The 20,909-nt window shown below is 59.3% G+C and overlaps 1 protein-coding gene across 1 annotated transcript; it reads left to right on the forward strand.

Moving 5' to 3' along the window:
- Positions 1-19,498, forward strand: KLHL17 (kelch like family member 17). Its single transcript, XM_041460298.1, has 12 exons — positions 1-169; positions 8,849-9,102; positions 9,886-10,007; positions 10,428-10,649; positions 11,570-11,686; positions 12,144-12,357; positions 12,446-12,590; positions 13,311-13,478; positions 13,758-13,846; positions 14,693-14,766; positions 15,514-15,695; positions 16,230-19,498. The coding sequence occupies exons 2-12, from the start codon at positions 8,892-8,894 to the stop codon at positions 16,456-16,458; spliced, it is 1,773 nt and encodes a 590-aa protein (XP_041316232.1). The 5' UTR covers positions 1-169; positions 8,849-8,891; the 3' UTR covers positions 16,459-19,498.
- The last annotated feature ends 1,411 nt before the right edge of the window (positions 19,499-20,909 follow it).

Consider the following 20,909-nt stretch of genomic DNA (forward strand, 5'->3'; position numbering starts at 1 on the left):
GTTATTCCGGGTGACGGAGGAAGCCGCAGCCGCGGGGCCGCCCCGGCTCCGCCGCGCACCTGCCCGCCCCCGGCCCGCCCCGAATCCCCGGCCGGGGCCGGCGGCGGCGGTGCGGGGGTAGCGGCGACCCGCAGCATCCCCCGGCTTGGGCCCTGGCCGCCCCGGAGCCGTGAGTACCGCCGGGGCACGGCCCTGCCGCCCGCACCTCCTGTGCTCTTCCCTCTCCGTCTGCCTCTTCCTCTCCCTCTTCTTCCTCCTCTCTCTTCTTCCTCCTCTCTCTCCCGCTGTCCCCGCAGGGCCGGGGCGCTCAGACCCGCGGGAGGAGGGGGAGCGGAGGGGTAACGGCATGGGGGCACACCGGACGGGTCACCGGGGGATGATGGGGACACACCGGAGGGGTCACCGGGGATGATGGCAGGACCCCCGCAGGAGCTGCCGCTCCATCACTCCCGGCGCATCCCTCCTCTGTGAGCAAGTTTGTTTTTCGGGTACCACGCAGCACGACCGGGGTGGGGGGACCAGCGGCGCCGCTTCCCGAGGTTTTGGCACAACTGGTGTGGTTCCCAAATATTTGCAGGGGTTTGGAACGACCCATGCCCTTCCCAGCCTCTGTGGCCGCTCTCTCTGCACCGCGGCATCGCCCCCGGGGCCGGCAGCATCCCTGTGCCCTCCTCCCCTGTCCTCTGCCGGCTCCTGGCCGGATCCCGCTGGAAAAGGGGAGAGCCGCAGCTCCGGGCAGAGCGGGGCTGGCCCGGCCCTGTCCCCTGCCCTCGGGGGCTCGGGGCTGGCAGCTGAAGGGCACCGGGAGAAGCGTTTTCCTGGCTTTTCCAAGCTTTTTGGTGGCCTCTGCAGTGGCTGCCAGGGCAGAGGGCTCTCCTTGAGCCACAGCATCGCTGCTGGAGCTGGAGCTGCTCCCGGCCAGGCTGGCAGCTGGGCTGGTTCTGCTGCCTGAGCAAACGCCTCCCTCTCCGGGGAACACAGCCCTGCACCTCGGCAGGAAGGAGAAGGTGGCTGTCCCTGGCTGTCCCTGGCTGTCCCTTCTGTGCCAGCCCGCAGGAGCAGTGGCCTTGCTTTGGTGGCTCTCTGTGCAGGATGCCAGCTCTGCTGTGACTCCCTGCTGTCCCACAGCATTATCCCGGGGGGCTCTGCATTGCTGGAGGTGATTCAGCAACACGTGGATGTTTCTGGGTGCCTTTAGCACCTTTAGCCTTTAGTTTGTTCCAGGTCTGGTGTTTTGGGGCTCACTGACCCCCCAGTGTCCAGTGGCCTTTTGGTTTTCATCCCTGCAGCCAAAGCAAAGCCCTCTCTGCAATCCCTTCCCTCTGCACCCCGAGTTTCTCTCCCGACCCGTGAACATCTGCTGGCAATCCTTTATTCAGCACAGCACTGAGTAAGACTCGGGGAGATGTTGGGTGTAGAGATCTGAGTTTCCTTCCTGAGCACTGAGTGATTAATGAATCACAGCAAAGAGCAGCTAATTCAGAGCACACCAGGAGCTGGCAGGCAGAACAGGCACCTGCTCTCTTGGCTTGGGAGCCCAGCATCCAAAGGGAGCTGCTCCCCAGCATCTCAGGGAGCTGGGATGGTCCCTGTGCCCGCTGCCAGCCGAGGGCAGCTCCGGGGGTGGCACTGGGACAGCTTTGTTTTGCCAGCACAGACAGCAGCCATCTGCCCCCGCTCCCTCGGCCAGCCTGGCTCTCTGGAGAGGCGTGGAAATCAGAGCAGGCGTGCTCTGAAGGCTGGAGATGTGCTGGGCAGCCTGCTCTGGGCCCCTGCTTTGCTGCATTTCAGCCTCAGCAGCTCCAGAGCTCGGGCAGCCCCGCTGGAGTCCTGGATCTGCCTGCAGAGCCTGGCCTTGGGAGGCCTGAGAGGCTCCATCTGCTCTGCCCGGCCTGCTGCAACCATCCCTAAAGGATGTGGCTCCTCAGGGACAGGAATTCGAGCTCCTCCAGCTGCAGTTGCCAAGGTCTGGGACCTGCTGGCCTTGGCAGGCCCCCGTTGTGCCAGTGAGCTCAAGGCCATGGTGTCACATGCTCCTCACAGCTCAGCGTTTGGGGATGTGGCCTGTGCTGCTGCTGGCCAGAAGATGGGAGGGAATCCTTTTGTTTCCTGCCTTGGAAAGACTTTCCCAGTGCTCCACAGAAGCTCAGAGCTTGTTGAGAGCAGGAGGTGCAGAGCTGGGCTGGCAGAGAGGGGCTGGAGGGGGCTTTGGGAGCCATCCCTGACCTGTCATCCCTGTGGTGTGACAGGGCTGAGCCAGGCAGTGCCCAAACTGGTGGTTTGGAGAGACAGCAGAATGGCTTCATGTCCATCTGTGAAAGATCTCCCTGCCTGTTTGCAGCCAGCAGATCCGAGTGCTTCTTCCTGCTTTCCCTGCTGCTGCTGCCTCGTGTCACGGAGTTATCCTTCCCTTTAGAAGCCATGTGGTGTCTCCTCAAATTCATCACTGTCCTGTGACACCAGGGCACTGCTGAGCAGTGGTGACCTGCTCTGAGCTGGCCCTCTGTCACCTGGAGCCACCAGCAGCTGGCACAGTCCCTGCTGGGACCAAGGATGCTGCAGGTCTGGGAGGCAGCAGTGTGGCTGTGCCCAGCTCAGGCTGCCTGAGCGCTCTCCCCTCGTGTTTACCTGTCTGAAAAACGAGCTGGGGACAGAGATTCTGTCACAGGATGGGCACTGCACCCGAGCTGGGCCTGGCCCTGCTGCCTGGGCAGGGCTCTGGCTGTGTGTGCCCAGGTTGGCACTGCCTGTGCCATGAGCCAGCACGGGATGTGACAGAGGCTCCTCTGCCGTGGCTGCTGGGGACACTGGGAAGGGGAATCGGGACATGACCCACATTTGCAGCTCCTCTCAGAGCCAGAGGGCTCGTTTTGCTCAGCTTGTGCTGTGCTTTGTGCTGGGCTCTGGGAGCTGCAGTCTAACCCCAGAGCAGCTGGGGACCTGCACGTTTTGCTGAGCATCTCAAGGCAAGAATCCATTTCCATTCCTTGCTCCTCCCTAACCCGGGAGTTCAGCAGCCCCAAACCTCCTCCAGTCCTGACCCTCACGACCAATTACTTGAAAATGACCCAAATATTGGCACAGATGCCTCAGAATCCCTCAAGCATGGAGCCTTGCTTGGAGCTGCAAAACAGGGGAGACAAAAGCTGAGTTTGGAGGTGGCTGAAGGAAGAGCTGCTGCCTGTGGGAGGTGAGGACAAGGCTGTGGGCACTGAGATGAGGATGATGAGGCTGCCCTTCATCCCTCTGATACATGGGAATGTCTCAGGGCGTTGAGCCTCTGCCTCGTGCTCCCTCCTCTCACTTTTTGGGGTGACTGAGAGCAGCTTGGAGCTTCCAAACAAAACTCCCCAGGGAATAACGAGGAGCTGGGCTTTAATTAGGAGAGATTGGTGTGTGCACCAGGGCCACTGATGACAGCCCGGGGAGGGGCTGAGAGGCTGTGCCCAGGTCAGAGTGCTGGGAGCCCTTCTTGCCCGGAGCCAGCGCTGTCTCTGTGCCTGGAGCTGGCAACGGAGTGCAGCTTTTCCCTGTCCTCCCCACCCCCTTGCCGAGGCTCCACATCCTCCCTGGCAGCTTGTCACTTCTCTGCAGATGTCTAGACAGGAGGATTCAGTGCGTGTCAGTTATGCCTAATTCATTAAAAATAAAGAAAGAAAGAAAGAAGCCCCAGCCCTCCTGGGAGCTGGGGATTCTCAGTCCTGCAGACTCAGCGCTGGCTGGGCTGTGCTGCCCTGCCCTGCCTCGAGGCTCCCTGGCAGCAGATCCATTCCAGGCAGCTGCAGGAGCAGCAGGGGCAGAGGCAATGAGAGGAGAGGAGGTTTGGAGAGTGTTTTAAGGCCAGGCTGTGCTCCTTGTCCCCGTTGCTCACCCCATTTGTGTGTTCTCGTGTCCCCACCGAGGGGTTCCAGCTTCCCTGGCACTGCCAGCTCCCCAATTCCTGCCCCACACTGAGGGCAGGGCTGCTTCCAGGAGGCACAGCTCCCTTGCTGCCACACTTCGTCCAAAATCTCAGCCCTGACCGCTGCACAGGTGCAGAACTCTGCCGTGGGGAGCGCTGAGGATCTGCAGCTCAGAGCATCCCCCTGCTGCCAGAGCAGCTCCCTCCCTCTGCTCCTTGCCAGCCTGCTGAGTCTGCCAGGCTGAGCTCTGCCAGGCTGAGCTCTCCTAGGCTGAGTCTGCCAGGCTGAGCTCTGCCAGGCTGAGCTCTCCTAGGCTGAGCTCTGCCAGGCTGAGCTCTGCCAGGCTGAGCTCTCCTAGGCTGAGTCTGCCAGGCTGAGCTCTGCCGGGCTGAGCTCTGCCAGGCTGAGCTCTCCTAGGCTGAGCTCTGCTAGGCTGAGCTCTCCTAGGCTGAGTCTGCCAGGCTAAGCTCTCCCGGGCTGAGCTCTCCCAGGCTGAGCTCTCCTAGGCTGAGCTCTGCCAGGCTGAGCTCTCCCAGGTTAAGCTCTCCCAGGTTAAACTCTCCCAGGCTGAGCTCTGCCAGGCTGAGCTCACAGTGAAGCTGGTGTGAGCTGGAGTGTGTCAGTGCCTCTGGGAGCTCCCTGGGTGCAGGCTGAGAAAGGACTGAACCCCAGAGCGTTTTATTTTCTGTGTCAGTGGCGCTGATGTGACACATCCAGGTTGTGACAGCTGCCTGGATTTAGTGCCTGCTTTGCACCTGGCTCCTGGACAGGCACAGCTGAATGGTTCCCATCCTCTCTGCTTGTGTTCATCGTGGGGAAGGGAGCAGGAGAGGTGGGAATGCAATTTATTTTGTGATCAGCCCTCTGGAAGAAGGAATCATTTGGGATATCCAAGTTTGAGGGGTAAGGGCAGTGCAGATCTGCTGTAGCTGTGAAAACAGCCCTGGCACCTGATTATTGATCAATAAAAAATGCTGCTCCACTGTGATCCTCTCCCTGCCCAGGGATCCAAGCTTTTGCTCCATCCCAGGGGGAGTTTGGCTGTGCCATTTTGGAGGGCACTGCCCTGGGAGGGCACCTGGCCCCACGGTGCCACCTTGCAGAGCTGTTTGTGCTGCTGTGACACGCTGAGCTGAGTGCCACTGAGAGCTTTGTGCCTTCTCCAGAGGCAGCACTTGTGTGGGAGCTGCAGAGCTGTGCACAAACAGCTGATTTTCCAGCAGGGACGTGGCACAAAGGGATGGGGACACATGGAGGGGATGGATTGGAGCCTGGCTGCACGTCAGGCCTGAGGGCATGGGGGCTGTGCCCTGATCCCCTGTCCCCACCATCTGAGCAGCTGCACAGGATGTGGCCCTGCTGCCTCCCAGCCCTCCTGCCAGACACAAAATCCCCATCCAGGCTGTCAACAAAAAGCTATTCTCCAGGGCCTTCCTGGGGAAAGGGCAGGCTCAGAACTTCTCCCTGGAGGATGCTCTGTTCCCTGTTTATTGCTCAGCACACTTCTTTTCACTCCCAGCAAAATATGGTTTTTTTTGTGTGGAGAGAACAGGCCTCCCTTTGGGCAGGGATCATTTGCATTAATTAACAGAGCTGTTATGCATGGCCACGCTCTGGCGCAGAGAAGCCAAACAAACCCTCCTTTTTTTGTTTTTTTGGGTTTTTTTTTTCTGTGCCACAACCTCAGAGTTATTCCAAGGGAGGCAGCACATCCGTCCCAGCCCGTGGGGACACGTGCACTGCTGCTGCTGCCCACAAAAGTGGGCTTGTGCTTCCTCCCCCCTGTGCAGCTCTGGACACTGCTCCAGTGTCTCCTGTGGGGCAGGCAGGGTTCCCCATTACTGACAGCCCACAGACCCTCATTTCCTGGCAATGAGGTTTTAGCAGGGAAATGAGGAATGCTCGGTGCTGCCAGCGAGGTGGGGAGCTCGGCACAGGGAGCAGCACTGGGCTGCTCCTGCCCTTTTTCCACACTGCTTTTGTTCTGACCCGTTAAAGCAGAGATCTGATGGGAACGGGTTCTTGTGGGGTGGAGGGGACAGGGGGGACTGTGCCCACTGCAGGGCTCCAAGCAGCCCCATGCCAGGAGGGTGACACTGTCCCGTGGGGCTGGCAGGAGGGTGAGCAGCTCCTCGGGGAGCCTGGAGACAAAAAAATCCCCAAGCACAGCTGGCTCAGGCTGCCAGGACTGTGCCCTGCTTTGGGGACAGCTGTGGAGCCCAGTGGCAGTGCAGTGGCTGGGGTGGCACCTCCCTGTGCCTGCTGGGCCGTGTCACAGGCTGGGTGACACCGTGGTGGTGTCACAGCTCAGGGTGGGTGGCACACAGTCCTGTGCCAGCCCTGGGGACCACAGGGAGAGGACACTGAGCTCTGCCTCCTGGCCATGTGGGTCACTGTGTCCCCAGGACAGTGTCACCCTTGTCACTCACCCAGGGCCACAGTGACTCGTGGCAGGGCTGGAAGTGAGCCCAGAGCTTCCAACTCTTTGGAATTCCCCCCAAAGCCTCCAGCAGCACCCCCAGCCTGCTGTGCCCTCTGGGTGCTGCCCCAGGGTGGCAAACCCTTCCTCACAAATCCCCAGGAGCAGCAATGCCACCTTTTCCCAGCTGTGTCCTGCCTGTCCCCTCTGAGCCCTGCCACTGCTGCAGATCTGGGGGCTCCTGTCCCCTCTCCCAGCCCCCTGGAGGGACGAGGAGCAGGGACATGACTGAAATACTGATGGGGACAAGTGTGCTCAGCAGGGATGACACAGAGAGAGCAGCCCAGGCAGAGCAGGAAAACCCTGGCTGGGGATGGGGGGAGAGGTGGGGAAGCTCTGCCTGCTCCCTGCCCTAAAGCAGCTCTGGGAAAGGACCTCTGGGGCTTAACCCTGCCCCTCTGGAGTTTAACTCTGCCCCTCTGGGGCTTAACCCTGCTCCTCTGGAGTTTAACTCTGCCCCTCTGGAGTTTAACTCTGCCCCTCTGGAGTTTAACCCTGCCCCTCTGGAGTTTAACTCTGCCCCTCTGGAGTTTAACTCTGCCCCTCTGGAGCCCAACCCTGCCCCTCTGGAATTCAGGGATGTGAATAACAAAACCCCTCCTTTCTATGGGCATCTCAGCCAGCAGGTGGGAATTAGGAGATGAATTAGGAGATGGGATGTCCTGGGGATGCTGCAGCTTCCCAAATGGGATGTGGGAGGACAGGACCACACTCCCGGGTTGTTCCCTGCTGCCGAGGGCACGGTGACATCCTGCTGTCCCTGCTGGAAGGCAGCACAGGCCCTGGGAGAGCAGGGACCTCGTAGCACCCGGGCGATGCCAACAGCAAAGGGCATTGCAGGCTTCTCCCCGCTCAGGAAACATGTTTATTCATCTTTTTCATCCTCCCCCAGACTCTCGTAGCGCTACAACTGCTCCTTAAAAAGGCAGGAGCAGGCTGCCTCCGTGGCTGAGCAGGCACAGGATGCTGGCTTGCTATTTTTAGGCTCAGCAGAGCTGATGTGGAGGTGTGCAGGAGCGGGGGCTGAGGGGATTCTCTCGCCGCAGGGATGCAGCTCGGGTTGGGTTCAAGCTGTTTTTTCCCTGCTGCTGCCTCCCCCTCCTTCCTCCTGCTGCTCAGTCATCCTCTCCTCGCCCCCCCAGCTCTGGGGGCTGCTGGCACAGAGGCAGCCAAAGGCCTTTTGGAGCAGCCTGGATGCAAAGAGCGGCAGGGGGAGGGAATCTCTGTGTGAATAAATGTTCCTTGATCAGGCAGGTTTTGTTTTCCTAGAAGCACAGAATGGTTTTGGGTGGAAGGGACTGTAAAAATCATCTGGTTTCGTGGGCAGGGACACCTTCTTCCACCATCCCAGGGTGCTCTGAGCTCCATCCAGCCCGGCCTGGGATCCAGGGGCAGCAACAGCTTCTCTGGAAAATCCATTCCAGGGCCTCCCCACCCTCACAGGGAAGAATTCCTTCCCCATATTGAACCTGAATTTCCCCTCTTTGTTTGAACCAAGTGACATTTCCTCGGCAGGGCCTGGTCAGAGCTGTCAGGGTCGCTGTCAGCACAGGGTGCTTGAGCTGTGGTGGCTCCCACAGGGATCACCCAGGGCTAAAGCCTGCATTGATGCCTTAAGTTTGAGCTTTCACATTTTCCACATTCTGTACTGCATTGGGATATAACTCTGAGCTTCATATAAAGGGTTAGCAAGTTCTCCTCACAGCTCAGTCACACAGAACAATCCTTTTCCAGCCCCAGAACCAAGGACACTGCTGCAGCTCCACGCCCAAAAAGTGCAAACAACAGGGAATGGAGGAGAGCAAAGTGGGAGGGTGGGACTGCATCCCCTGGAGCTGGAATTGGACAGTTAACCCAATATGGAAATGGACCAAAACTGATAAAAGTGTGAAAACTCGTGACCCATTGTCCATCTTGGATCCACCTTGGATCCATCTTGGGTCCATCTTGAATCCATCTTGGATCCACCTTGGATCCATCTTGGGTCCATCTTGAATCCATCTTGGATCCACCTTGGATCCATCTTGGGTCCATCTTGAATCCATCTTGGGTCCATCCTGGGTCTGTTTGGGGCCTTCTTGGTCCATGTTAAATCCGTCTTGGGTCTGTCTTGGGTCCATCCTGGGTCCATCTTGGATCCATCTTGGGTCCATCTTGGGTCCATCTTGGGTCCATCCTGGGTCTGTTTTGGGTCTGTCTTGGTCCATGTTAAATCCGTCTTGGGTCTGTCTTGGGTCCATCCTGGGTCCATCTTGGGTCCATCTTGGATCCATCCTGGGTCCACCTTGGATCCATCTTGGGTCCACCTTGGATCCAGCTTGGGTGTAGCCTCAGCCAGGCTCTAGCACTGCCCAAGGTGAATCCTTTGAAGGCCATTTACTATCTCCCCCGGTTATTCCTGTCCCCCTGCCCAGCCTGTGTTCCAGGTCACCTCTTTGAGGCTAACCCTCTGTTTCCCCCCTGGCAGAGGCGGTGGGAGGGGGCTCCCCCCTTCGCTGCCCGCCGCAGCCATGGAGGGGGGAGTGCAGCTGCTGAACCGGGACGGGCACAGCATCTCCCACAACTCCAAGCGCCACTACCACGACGCCTTCGTGTGCATGAACCGCATGAGGCAGCGGGGGCTGCTCTGCGACATCGTCCTGCACGTGGCCACCAAGGAGATCAAGGCCCACAAGGTGGTGCTGGCGTCGTGCAGCCCCTACTTCCACGCCATGTTCACAAGCAAGTAGAGTCCTCTCTTCCCCAGGGACAGGCTGGCAGCTCTCCCCTCTCCAAATCCCTTCCCTGGCAGCTCTCCCCTCTCCAAATCCCTTCCCTGGCAGCTCTCCCCTCTCCAAATCCCTTCCCTGGCAGCTCTCCCCTCTCCAAGTCCCTTCCCTGCTCTGTCCCCCTCCCCGTTCTCACTGCTCTGCTCTTTCATGTGTCATTTCTGTGAGTAAGAGCAGGAATATTCCTCATTTCACTGCCTTTCCTGAGTCCCTTTGCCCGTGTGCAGGATCCTGGTGTCCCCCTCCTGCACAGGACCCTGTCCCCCATCCTGCATACCTGGCCCCCATCCCTAGAGCTGGGCAGGAAACCTTCCAGAAACAAACCACTTGTTCCATGCATGGTTTAATCCTCCATTTCCCTCCCTTCCCTGATTCCCTTTGCCCACAGCTCCCTGCACAGGATCCTGGTGCTTCTTCTCCTGTCCTGGCCCCCAATTCCTTCAGCTTCTCCTTGTTAAGAGCTGGGCAGAAAACCTCCCTGGGCTGTGGTGTGGAGGTGGATGCAGCTCATTCCATGCATGGTTAAATCCTACTCCCTTCCCTGATTCCTTTTGTCCTCAGCTCCCTGCCTGGGATCCTGGTGTCCCTCCTCCAGTCCTGGTCCCATTCCCTAGAGCAACAGAAAACCTCCCTGGGTTGGGATGCAGAGGTGGATGCAGCTCGTTCCACGCATCCTCTGGGGGGGAAACAGCCCTGCTGGGGGGTTTTTGTTCATTTTTGGTGTCCTTTGCCCCAGATGAGATGAGTGAGAGCCGCCAGACCCATGTGACACTGCATGACATCGACCCCCAGGCTCTGGAGCAGCTGGTGCAGTACGCCTACACAGCTGAGATCGTGGTGGGAGAGGGGAATGTGCAGGTAGGAGCTGTTCCCCACATCCCCCTTCTCCACAAAGCTGTTCTGTATCACATTTTCCTCCTGGGCACTCCTCTCTCCTGCTGCTCAGCACTGCCAGCTGCTCCTGTGGTGGCAGCTGGGTCTGGCAGTGGTCAGGGAGTTGAGCTGCTTCCCTTCCCAGAGGTGGCTCCTCAAAGCTCTGTGCAGTTCCCAGCCCTGTTCCTGAGCACCTGCCATTCTCCTGGCCCTGGGGGGTGTTACAGGTGTCCTTCCCAGCTGTTCTTCACCTTAGAAACCAGGAATGCTCTGTTCTTTCTCTGCTTCTGTGCCTGGAGGTGCTCACTAAACCTGCTCTGCTCTTGCCTCACAGTGGGACGAGGGTGAAAATGATTTCCTTGCCCTGGAAACTCCCTTTTCCCCCATTCTTTTCCACTGTGCCAGACCCTTCTTCCTGCTGCCAGCCTGCTTCAGCTCAATGGTGTGCGGGATGCTTGCTGCAAGTTCCTGCTCAGCCAGCTCGACCCCTCCAACTGTTTGGGCATCCGGGGCTTTGCTGACACCCACTCCTGCAGCGACCTCCTCAAGTCTGCCCACAAGTACGTCCTCCAGCACTTCGTGGAGGTGTCCAAGACAGAGGAGTTCATGCTGCTGCCCCTAAAACAGGTGAGGCCCCGCTGGCAGTGTGCAGGTCTGGGTGCAGCAAAGCTTGTCCTGCTCTGTCTCTGTCAGGGAAAAGCCCGAGGGATGTGCAATGAGGGGATGGGGTTTGGCAGGGGGTTTAGCCAGGTTCTGGGCTTTGGCCCCACTCTGTTCAGGCTATGGGAAGAGCTCTGTCAGCAGGCTGAATGCCACGGGAAATAAGGATAGGAGGGTAGGAGAGGGGGTCATTTTGGTCATTGGTGCTCGCCACGTGAGCTCTGAGCACACTGCCCTGGCTCTGGGAGCACAGCCCAGGGAATGGGTGCTGGCTGCCCTGGGCACGTGGCTGGCATGTTTAAATCAGCTCAGCTAATCTTTCTTGCTGGTCATCATGTGGTGCCAGTGTGGCCCTGGCCCATCTCCCTGGGCAGGAACAATTCCCAGTCCTTGCTCTGCATCACCGACCTGTGTGGATCAGGATCAGACACCTCCCCTCACCCATCCCCGGGGCAGTGGGAGGGTGACAATGAGGGGAGGGTCCACATCTCCCCCTGCTGCAGCTCTGCAGCCCTTGGCAGGTGAAAGGACAGTTCTGGAGCAGCCAGGGCTGCTGGGTCTGTCCCAGGAAATATGGAAGGGACAAATGCCAGCGGAGTCATCTCCCTGCTGCCACTGCCAGTGACATCAGGGAGAATTGTCAGGCATTGCAGCAGCCTCAGCCACAGTGGGGGGAAAAGAAGAGCCAGGGAGGGTGGTCAGAGCTGTCCCCACAAAGCTGCACCTGCTGCTTTTGGAGCAGCTGGTTGCTGTTTGGAACCCCCAGCATGTCCAGGAGGTAGAGCTTTGACCCTGGCACTGCTGCTCCACCGTGCTGGGAGCTGGGAATGTCTCCTTTCCTCCCAGTCCATTCCAAGCAGCACTCCCCTCCCCACCCCACCCTGCAGGTGCTGGACCTCATTTCCAGCGACAGCCTCAACGTGCCCTCGGAGGAGGAAGTGTACAGGGCTGTGCTCAGCTGGGTCAAACACGACGTGGACAGCAGGAGACAGCACGTGCCCAGGGTGAGCCTGCTGGGAAGGGGCTGAGAGTGCTGGGAATGGGGAGGGAGTGCTGGGAAAGGGGGACAGTGGGCTGGGAAAGAGGTGAGAGTGCTGGGAAGGGGGCTGGTTGTGCCCACCATCTCTGAGTGCCTGGGCTGGGTGGGCACATGGCTGGAGGAAGCTGCAGGACAGGGCAGGAGCAGCAAGTCCTTGTCCTACCACTTCCACTCCAGGCTGGAAGGGACCTTAAATCCCATTTTGTTCCACCCCCTGCCATGGGCAGGGACACCTTCCACTATCCCGGGCTGCTCCAGCCTGGCCTTGAACACTTCCAGGGATGGCGCAGCCCCAGGGCAGCCTGTGCCATGCTCTGAGTAAAGAATTTCTCCCTAATCTCAACCTGTCCCCCTTCAGCTCCCCCTGTCCCCCTGCCCTGTCCCACGCCCGCATCCCAAGCATGCTCTGCTGTCCCCCCCAGCTCATGAAGTGCGTGCGGCTGCCTCTGCTGAGCCGGGATTTCCTCATGAGCAACGTGGACACGGAGCTGCTGGTGCGGCACCACTCGGAGTGCAAGGACCTGCTCATCGAGGCCCTCAAGTACCACCTGATGCCCGAGCAGAGAGGGGTGCTGGGCAACAGCCGGACGCGGCCGCGGCGCTGCGAGGGGGCCAGCACCGTGCTCTTCGCCGTGGGTAAGGCCCTGCCGCCCCCCGCCCCGAATTCCTGCCCTATCCCGGGGGGGTTTGGGCTGTGTTTGCTCCCCTCGCCCTCCCCGAGCAGGTGGAGGGAGCCTGTTTGCCATCCACGGCGACTGCGAGGCCTACGACACGCGCACGGACCGCTGGCACATGGTGGCCTCCATGTCCACGCGCCGGGCCCGCGTGGGCGTTGCGGCCATTGGGAACAAGCTCTACGCCGTGGGAGGGTAAGGGGGCACGGGGAGGGGGGCACGGGGCTGGTCCAGGAGCACGGATGGGCAGTGTGATCCCAGATCTCTGGGGGGCACGGGGCTGGTCCAGGAGCACGGATGGGCAGTGTGATCCCAGATTTCTGGGGGGCACGGGGCTGTGCTGGGAGCACGGATGGGCAGCATGATCCAGGATGTCTGGGGGGCACAGGGAGGGTGGCATGGGGCTGCTCTGGGAGCACGGATGGGCAGCATGACCTGGGATCTCTGGGGTGGCCGTGGAAAAGCCCCTTCCCTGCACTCGGGGATCTCTGTGCCCCCGCCATGGCTCCTGCCAGCTGCTGCTGTGCTCTCTGAGCCAGGCAGCTGAGATTCCTCCTGGCAACTGTGGGACAGCGGGGAGGAAAAAAGTGAGGTCCCCCCAAAAGGGTTTTCATGCCAGGAGCTGTGGCCAGAGCAGGGCTGACCCCACAGGAGTGGCCTGGCAGGAATGTGTGGGAAATGCCCCATGGGCATTCCCCATGGGCAATGCCCCCTCCTGAACTGGGGCATTGCCCTTCCCTTTCCCTTAGAATGCCAGACTGGTTTGGCTTGGAGCCTTAAAGCTCATCTCATCCCACCCATCACATTTTCCACCATCCCAGTTTGCTCCAAACCCCATCCAGCTTGGACGCTTTAGGGATCCAGGGGCTGCCACAGCTTCTCTGAGCAGCCTCTACTCCCCTTCTGTCCCTGCAGCTACGATGGGACCTCTGACCTGGCCACGGTGGAGTCCTACGACCCTGTCACCAATTCCTGGCAGCCCGAGGTGTCCATGGGCACCAGGAGGAGCTGTCTGGGTGTGGCAGCCCTCCATGGGCTCCTCTATGCTGCCGGGGGGTACGACGGGGCCTCGTGCCTCAACAGGTAGGGATTGCCTTGCTCCAGCCCTCCCTGCTCCTGCATGCACTGTCCTTGAGCTGGGAGCCCTGCTCCTGACCCTTCAGTAGATGTTTTGCAACTCAGCTCCTTCTTCCAGTGGGAAAAAATCCCCACTTTGTGGTCCTCTGCCCCAACAGAACCCAGCCTGGGTCAGCTCCTCCTTTTCCCCTGTCTATCCCCAACTCCCTTGGGAGCTGCCCCGTGTCCAAGAGCTTTGACCTGGGCTTTTCCAGTGTCCCACCTTTTGTCTCTGTGTCCCTGCAGCGCAGAGAGGTATGACCCCCTGACGGGCACCTGGACCTCCATCGCTGCCATGAGCACCCGGAGACGCTACGTCCGTGTGGCCACGCTGGGTGGGTGCTGCCAGGGGGGCTGGGGGGTCCTGGGCAGGCTCTCCTGCACTGCTGAGGGTTCCTTTTGCTGCTCTGCTCCAGTTCCTGCCCCCTCTGCCACGTCCTGGTGTGCTCCCTGCCTCTGCCCTTCTCAGACTCCCTGACACCTGGGGTTCATCACGCTCTGGAGGTTCCACAAATTGTTCCCTTCTACTTTGGAGCAGGGGGCTGCCTGTGGGGGATCCCCTGTCCCTGGAGAGGAAGGGACAGCCTGATCAGTCCTTCACTGTGGAAGCAGGACAATCCTTTCAGCGATGATCCCAGCCCCACTCTCATCCCAGCAGGAGCTGGATCTCCCTGGGGATGCTTCCCACCTGGCCCAGTGTCCCCGTGCCTGTCCCCTGCCCTGCTCTCTGCTTTCAGCTCTTGCTGCTGACTCAGAACTCCCCTCCCCTCCATCCCCAGCTCCTTCTGAGCCTGCCACAGCCGATCCTGCTAAAAATCTCCAGCCTCTGCAGGAAAGTGCTAAAAATACCCCGGGGCTCCGGCAGGGAGCACTGTATGAGGAGGTCAAGCAGCAGCAGCAGCAGGAGCTCTCTGGGAGGCTTTGCAGAGGAGCTGCCTGATGAATATTTCACACCGCTCCTGCTGGAAGGGCAGGGAGCCGGGCTGGCCATGCTGGGAGGAGCTGCCCGGGGCAGGGGAGGCTCAGCCTGGACCTGTGTGGGCACCTCCAGAGTGGCACCTGTGGTGAGGCTCAGCCTGGACCTGTGTGGGCACCTCCAGAGTGGCACCTGTGACGTTGTGAGTGGCTGTGCTGGGACAGAGATGTGTCTTTAGCTGATGCCTGTTCCTCTGTCTTTGCAGAAGGCAACCTCTATGCAGTTGGGGGCTATGACAGCTCGTCACACTTAGCCACGGTGGAGAAGTACGAGCCCCAGGTAAATGTGGGAGATTTGGGTGACTCTTGTGCTTCTCCCCTCTTCAGGAAGGCCTTACCCCACCGTGCATGGCTGTGAGGTGGAGTGGGATCAGCAGGGACAGGGCATCCAGGGTGCAATCCTGAGCAGAGTGATCCCAAGCTGCTCTGTGAGAGCTCTCTGTGAGGTTTTGGCCACCAGAACAGCCCCTGGCCCCGCTGCCCGTGGTTCTGTGGGCAGCAGGGATCCTGTCCGTGCCCTGAGCAGTTCCCAGCTCCCAGCTGAGCTCCTGCTGGCTGCACACCCAGCGTGGTGAGCAGGGAGTGTGGCAGGCTGGGGACACGTGTTGTGCCCAGGGACACAGCTCTGCTCCAGCAGGGTCAGTCACTGCAGGAAGATCAAAGAGAAAGTCCTGGAGGCTTTTCGTGAACTGCAAAGCCCCAGCTGCGCTCACACAATTTAGAAATAGATACAGCTCAATCCCCGGGGCTGGGCTGGCATTCAGCTGGGGCACAACTGGTGGCCTGGCACGGGGATCTCTGTGCCCCTGGCATGGCTCCTGCCAGCTGCTGCTGTGCTCTCTGAGCCAGGCAGCTGAGATTCCTCCTGGCAACTGTGGGACAGCGGGGAGGAAAGAAGTGAGGTCCCCCCAGAAGGGTTTTCATGCCAGGAGCTGCGTGGCCAGAGCAGGACTGACCCACAGAAGTGACCTGGCAGGGATGTGCGGGAAGTGCCCCGTGGGGTGGCTGATGGGTTCCCTGTCCCCAGATCAACACCTGGAGCCCCATTGCCAACATGCTGAGCCGCCGGAGCAGCGCGGGCGTGGCCGTGCTCGAGGGGATGCTCTACGTGGCTGGTGGCAATGATGGCACCAGTTGCCTTAACTCCGTGGAGCGCTACAACCCCAAATCCAACACGTGGGAGAGCGTGGCCCCCATGAACATCCGCAGGTAAGGGGCTGTGCCCTTCTGGAGCCTCAGCTGCTGCAGCAGGAGCGGGGATCTCACCTTGTGGTGCCATAAAACACAGGCACATCCCGGGGTTTTAGGGTTTGTGGCTGGCTCAGCACGCTCCTGCTGTGCTGAGAGGGATTGGAGGGAGAGCCAGGAGGGCACAGCAGGGATGTTCTGCAGAGGGATTTATCCTCAGCAGTTTGTGTGGCCATAATGAACCAGGGGTTGAGCTGGCTGAGCCCACGGAGGTGCTGCTGGGCTGTGGGAGGAATTAAGCTTGCAAGTCCAAGCATTTTAGGCTCAGAGGGTTTGGTATTTGATGAGGTTTGGTATTTGATGAGGTTTGGACGAGAGTGTCAGAGTGAAGGGGGAGATGTGTGGCTCTGTGCTGTGCTCTGCCTGTTTGTGCCCCAGCGGTTCATTTCCACTGGGTGTTTGTGGGGTGCCAGAGCTCTGGGCAGGTCCCTGCCATGCTGAGTTCCCCCCACACCTCCCAGCCTCACCCCTGTGCTCTCTGCTCCGTCCTTCCAGGAGCACCCACGACCTGGTGGCCATGGACGGGTGGCTTTACGCCGTGGGGGGCAACGACGGCAGCTCCAGCCTGAACTCCATCGAGAAGTACAACCCCCGCACCAACAAGTGGGTGGCCGCCTCCTGCATGTTCACCCGCCGCAGCAGCGTGGGGGTGGCCGTGCTGGAGCTCCTCAACTTCCCCCCGCCCTCCTCGCCCACCCTCTCGGTGTCCTCCACGAGCCTTTGACACCGAGCCCGGCCGTGCCTCGGCCCCGGGGGACAGCGGTGGCACCCGCTCGCTCTGAGCGGGGAGCACAAACGCCAGCCCAGCCCTGCTCTGGGGGGCTCTCCCTGCTCTGGGGACACCCACGGGGTCACCAGGGCCACCAAATGTGCTTCCAGGGCCGGCCGTTCCCTGGAGGGCGAGCAGAGGGGGCTCTCCCTCCGGCCAGACTCATCCAGCACCCCCCAAAAGCTCCTTTGGGCAAGGGGGAACCCGAACCATTGCCGCTTCTGGGATTGCCGTGCTCCAGCCGTGCCACCGGGCACTGCCAGCCCCGTGGTGGCCCCGGGGGACACGGCCGATGTGCAACCCCCCTCCTCTGAATGTCACTGTAGCCAAACTCAGCCCAAGCCTGTGTGCACTGCTCCGGACTCTGGGGCTGCTGCCCTGCTCCGAGGGTGTCTCTTTGATGCCTTAACCACAGCAAGAGAAGAAGCCCAGCCCAGGCACAGCCCTGCAGGATGGGGAGGGTCCTGACCCCTCCAGTGCTCCCCTGACCCTCTGGGATCCCAGCTGAGCGTGGCTCTGGCCAGGCAGGTGGCCGCAGGGACCTTGGTGGCATCGCTGCCATCGCTGGCCCAGGCTCCAGGACTGGGACTCTCTGGGAATGGCCTGGCCTGTTTGCTGTTCCCCTCTCTGCAAAGCAGATTCTGGGTTTGTGGAAAGGAATCAGTTCTTGGAAAAAGAACAGTCCAGCCTTCTGAACGAGAAGGATTGCCTGGCATTACTTTTTTGGGTATTAATTTTTTTATTTGCCTTTTTTTATTTGAACGCTAATATGACTTCATATCCCTTTATTTTATACACTGCCCTGGTATTCCCCATCCCCTCTGCTCTCGAGGCAGCAGAAGGGATGCAGTTCCTTTTCTCATTTGTTGAGGAGATGATTCCTATGCCCTGGAAGTTCTCTCTGGATGGGTGGGGTGTGTGCATGTGTGAGATGCCAAAAGCAGCACGGGAGGGACCGTTTCCAATTAGCGACTCCCTGGCAATTAAGCAACCACTTTAATGAACTAAAGCTTGGATAAATTAGCACTGTAAGGCCTGTCCTAGAGCCAGAGCTCCCGTGCTGTGGTGTTTTCAGGGTGTGCTGTGTGTGTGAGCCATGAGCTGAGGCACAGGTCAGGTGCTCTCCACACCACAGAGGAACGACTCAACCACTGGTACCTCAATCGTGTTCAAATGTAGCATTGCAAATATGGTCCAACTGTTTGGAACTCGTGTTCCTTTCTCCTTTTTTCCCTCTTACTCCCCAGTTCTCACTCACAGAGCTCAGATTTCACTCGTGTGGTACTTGTGGGCCTGAATTTTCAAGTAGATTTCTGCTTCAATTTTCAAGAGATTTCTGCTTTTTAAACTCTTCTGAAAGAGGAGTTTAAAATGAGACAGGGACTCCCCAGCTTCAGATCCTTTTCTTGGCAGTCTCATTTCCCCTGGACAGGAGCCTGCAAGTTTTCCAAGCCCACTGGCCTCCCTCACAAGCCCACTCACAGTGCCTCACGTTGTACACCTGGAATTCCCAGCAGCTTCTGGAAACCAGGGCTGCTTCCCCCTCCAGCTTCTCCCCAAGGACAGTCTGAGCTTCTCAGGCTGAGGAGGCCTTTTTGGCTTTTGGAACAGGCTCCAAATCTTCTTTTTGTCCCTTCTCCCTGCCCCAGCCTGTCACAGCCCAGCAGCTCTCCCTCTCCTGCAGAAGTCCCTGTGGGTGTCCAGGCTCTGCAGTTGTCTCCTGGTCCATGTGGGCTGCCCCAAGAAGGTCAGAGCAATCTGCTTTGTTCAAAAAATGATGAAACCAGTGAAATCTGCTCTGTTTTGTGCATGTGCCTCTACCCAAGTGAGCTCTCAACCCTTTCCATCCCATTCCTGTAACCAACATCAGGATTTCACTCTCCTGCTGGGCTCACATCAAGGTGTCCCTGGCTCCAGGGCCCCCTTTGGAGGAGGAGCAGCCCAAAAGCCCCATGGAGAGGAGGAAGGGGCTGGTGCTGGGCTTGGCCCGAGGTGCTGAGGAGCTCAGGAGGAGTCAGGAATGAAGGGAGAGTGGAGCCCAGCCAGGAGCTGCAGTGCAGGAGCTGCTGAGGGGGAAACAGGGCTGGTTTCAAACTAGGAATGAGATGTGGCAGTGGCTCAGCCTCTGCTCCAGCTGGGGCTGCTGCAGAGTGGAGAGGGAGCTGTGCCTTGGGAGCAAAACCTGAGGGAAGTGAAAAATGCAGCAGCTGGGAGAATTTTGGTGCCACGTGCCCTTGGCTTCCGTTGGGATCCTCAGCGGCCACACTGCAAATCCTGTGTGGTGCTGTCCTGCTTCCTGAGGAGCAGGGACAGGGCAGAGTGACTCCTGTCCCCCCTGGCTGGGCCCTGAGCAATATCCCACTGAGCCTGACCCATGGGAACCCGGCGAGGAGGGAGCCTCCTGTCTCTGCTGCCCAAACTATGCAGGAAAAGGGCAAAACAATTCCCCAGCATCTTCTGGGGGTCCCGAGCCCCCCGACCCACACTGTGTGGACACAAGGTGTCAGCACCTGCCCTGGGAGATGCCAGGGTGGGATTGCTCCTGGTGCTGCACGTCCCCTGCCGAGGAGGAGGAGGAGGAGGAGGAGAGCTCGGAGGGGACGCGTGTCTGTGTCTGTCTGTCTGTGCGTAGCAACCCTGTCTGAGGGGAGGAGAACAACTCTGTGTGGCTTCCCTGCCAGTTTTAGTCCGTGGTGTCTCACCCAAGATGTTCCTTGTCTGAATTCCCAGCAGAGGAGCATCCCCAAGCCAGGGGGCTCCGGATTCTGGGGTTTTTCCCAGCAGGGCCAGGCAGGAGCCCCTGCCCTGATTTGGGGGCAGAGGCTCCCTTGGCCTCCCTGCTGGGCACACCTGGTCCAGATCCATGTCCAAGCGTTGTCACTTTGATTTCTCTGTAACTTATCCGACTTTATTTATGTGGAACTCTGTTTCTCTGAATTTTTTGCACTACGTGGGACTGGGGAGGGGATACAAGCAATAGAAGCCAACGTGTACAATAAAGACATTTTCTTGGATATCGGATCCTGCCTCGTGCATCCTTCACTCTCCCTTCCCTTCCCTGGCTGGCTCCTGGGGCTGCTCCTGGTTCCAGCCAGGGCAGGGATCCCAGGCAGAGGGTGCACTGCTCTGCATCTGCCTGAGCAGCCAGGGGAGGTTCAGGTTGTGTCAGGGGAGGGTTTGGGATGGAGATCAGGGAAAAGTTCTTCCCCAGAGAGTGTTGGACACTGCCCAGGCTGCCCAGGGAAGGGGTCCCAGAGCTCCAGGGGCATTTGGGCAATGCTCTCAGGGTAGGGTTGTTGGGGTGTCTGGGCAGGGCCAGGGGTTGGACTCTGATCTAGTGGATCCCTTGTGACTTGGGATGTGATTCTGTGAGCTCTCATCTGCCTGGGTGCAGGCTTTGAGGCTCAGAACTCCCATCTGGAGCCCAGCCGGGACTGGCCCTGCTGGTGGGGGTGTTGGTAGAGGAAGCCAGAGGGGCCCAAACCACTTTGGAAGGCTCTGCTGTGGCACAGCTGAGCTAAAAGGAGCAGCTTTTTGCCCAATCCCAACCCCAGGCTCAGCTGAGGGTGTTTGGGGCCTGGGTGGGTGTGAGGGGCTTTGTATTCCCATTTCAGAGCTGCTGCTCCATTATGGGAATGCTGAGGCCATTTCAGAGCTGCTGCCCCAGGATGGGAACACTGAGGCCATTTCAGAGCTTTTGCCCCAGCAGGAGAATGCTGAGGCCATTTCAGAGTTTCTGCCCCATGATGGCAATGCTGAGGCCATCTCAGAGCTTTTCCTCAGGAGGGGAATGCTGAGGCCATTTCAGAGCTTCTGCCCCATGATGGGAATGCTGAGGCCATTTCAGAGCTTTTCCCCATGATGGGAATGCTGAGACCATTCAGAGCTTTTCCCCAGGAGGAGAATGCTGAGGCCATCTCAGGGCCTGCAGGAGCTGCTGGCACCAGCCCTGAGGCCTGAGGGGGAGCCGGAATGCCTGGCCCGGCTGCAGCCCCTCGTGTCCCCTTTCCTGCTGCTCCTGCTTTGGCTTCTATAAATAACTGAAAGCTCTAAAAGCCTTCCTGGAGTGCAGGGGGGCTGCTGCCCAACCATTCAGGCTCTCCTGGGAGCAGATCCAGGGGCTCTGGGAGAGCTTTGTGCCCTCACGCTGGTGACAGGCCTGTCCTCAACCTCTGGTGTAATGCCTTAAGTTTGAGCTTTCACATTTTCCACATTCTGTACTGCATTGGGATATAACCCTGAGCTTCATATAAAGTGTTAGCAAGTTTTCCTCGCAGCTCAGTCACACAAAACAATCCTTTTCCAGCCCCAGAACCAAGGACACTGCTGCAGCTCCATGCCCAAAAAGTGTAAAACAACAGGGAATGGAGGAGAGCAAAGTGGGAGGGTGGGACTGCATCCCCTGG

The sequence above is a fragment of the Pyrgilauda ruficollis genome, unplaced genomic scaffold, assembly GCF_017590135.1.
Source record: "Pyrgilauda ruficollis isolate IOZ18807 unplaced genomic scaffold, ASM1759013v1 scaffold141, whole genome shotgun sequence".
NCBI lineage: Eukaryota > Metazoa > Chordata > Aves > Passeriformes > Passeridae > Pyrgilauda > Pyrgilauda ruficollis.

What these genes read in the sequence shown, in the direction of transcription:
- KLHL17 (XM_041460298.1), top strand. Translation starts at nt 8,892, where the DNA reads ATGGAGGGGGGAGTGCAGCTGCTGAACCGGGACGGGCACAGCATCTCC. An exon ending in GGGGCCTCGTGCCTCAACAG is followed by an intron (nt 13,479 to 13,757) that starts GTAGGGATTGCC and finishes GTGTCCCTGCAG; the next exon opens with CGCAGAGAGGTATGACCCCC. An exon ending in CGTCCGTGTGGCCACGCTGG is followed by an intron (nt 13,847 to 14,692) that starts GTGGGTGCTGCC and finishes CTGTCTTTGCAG; the next exon opens with AAGGCAACCTCTATGCAGTT.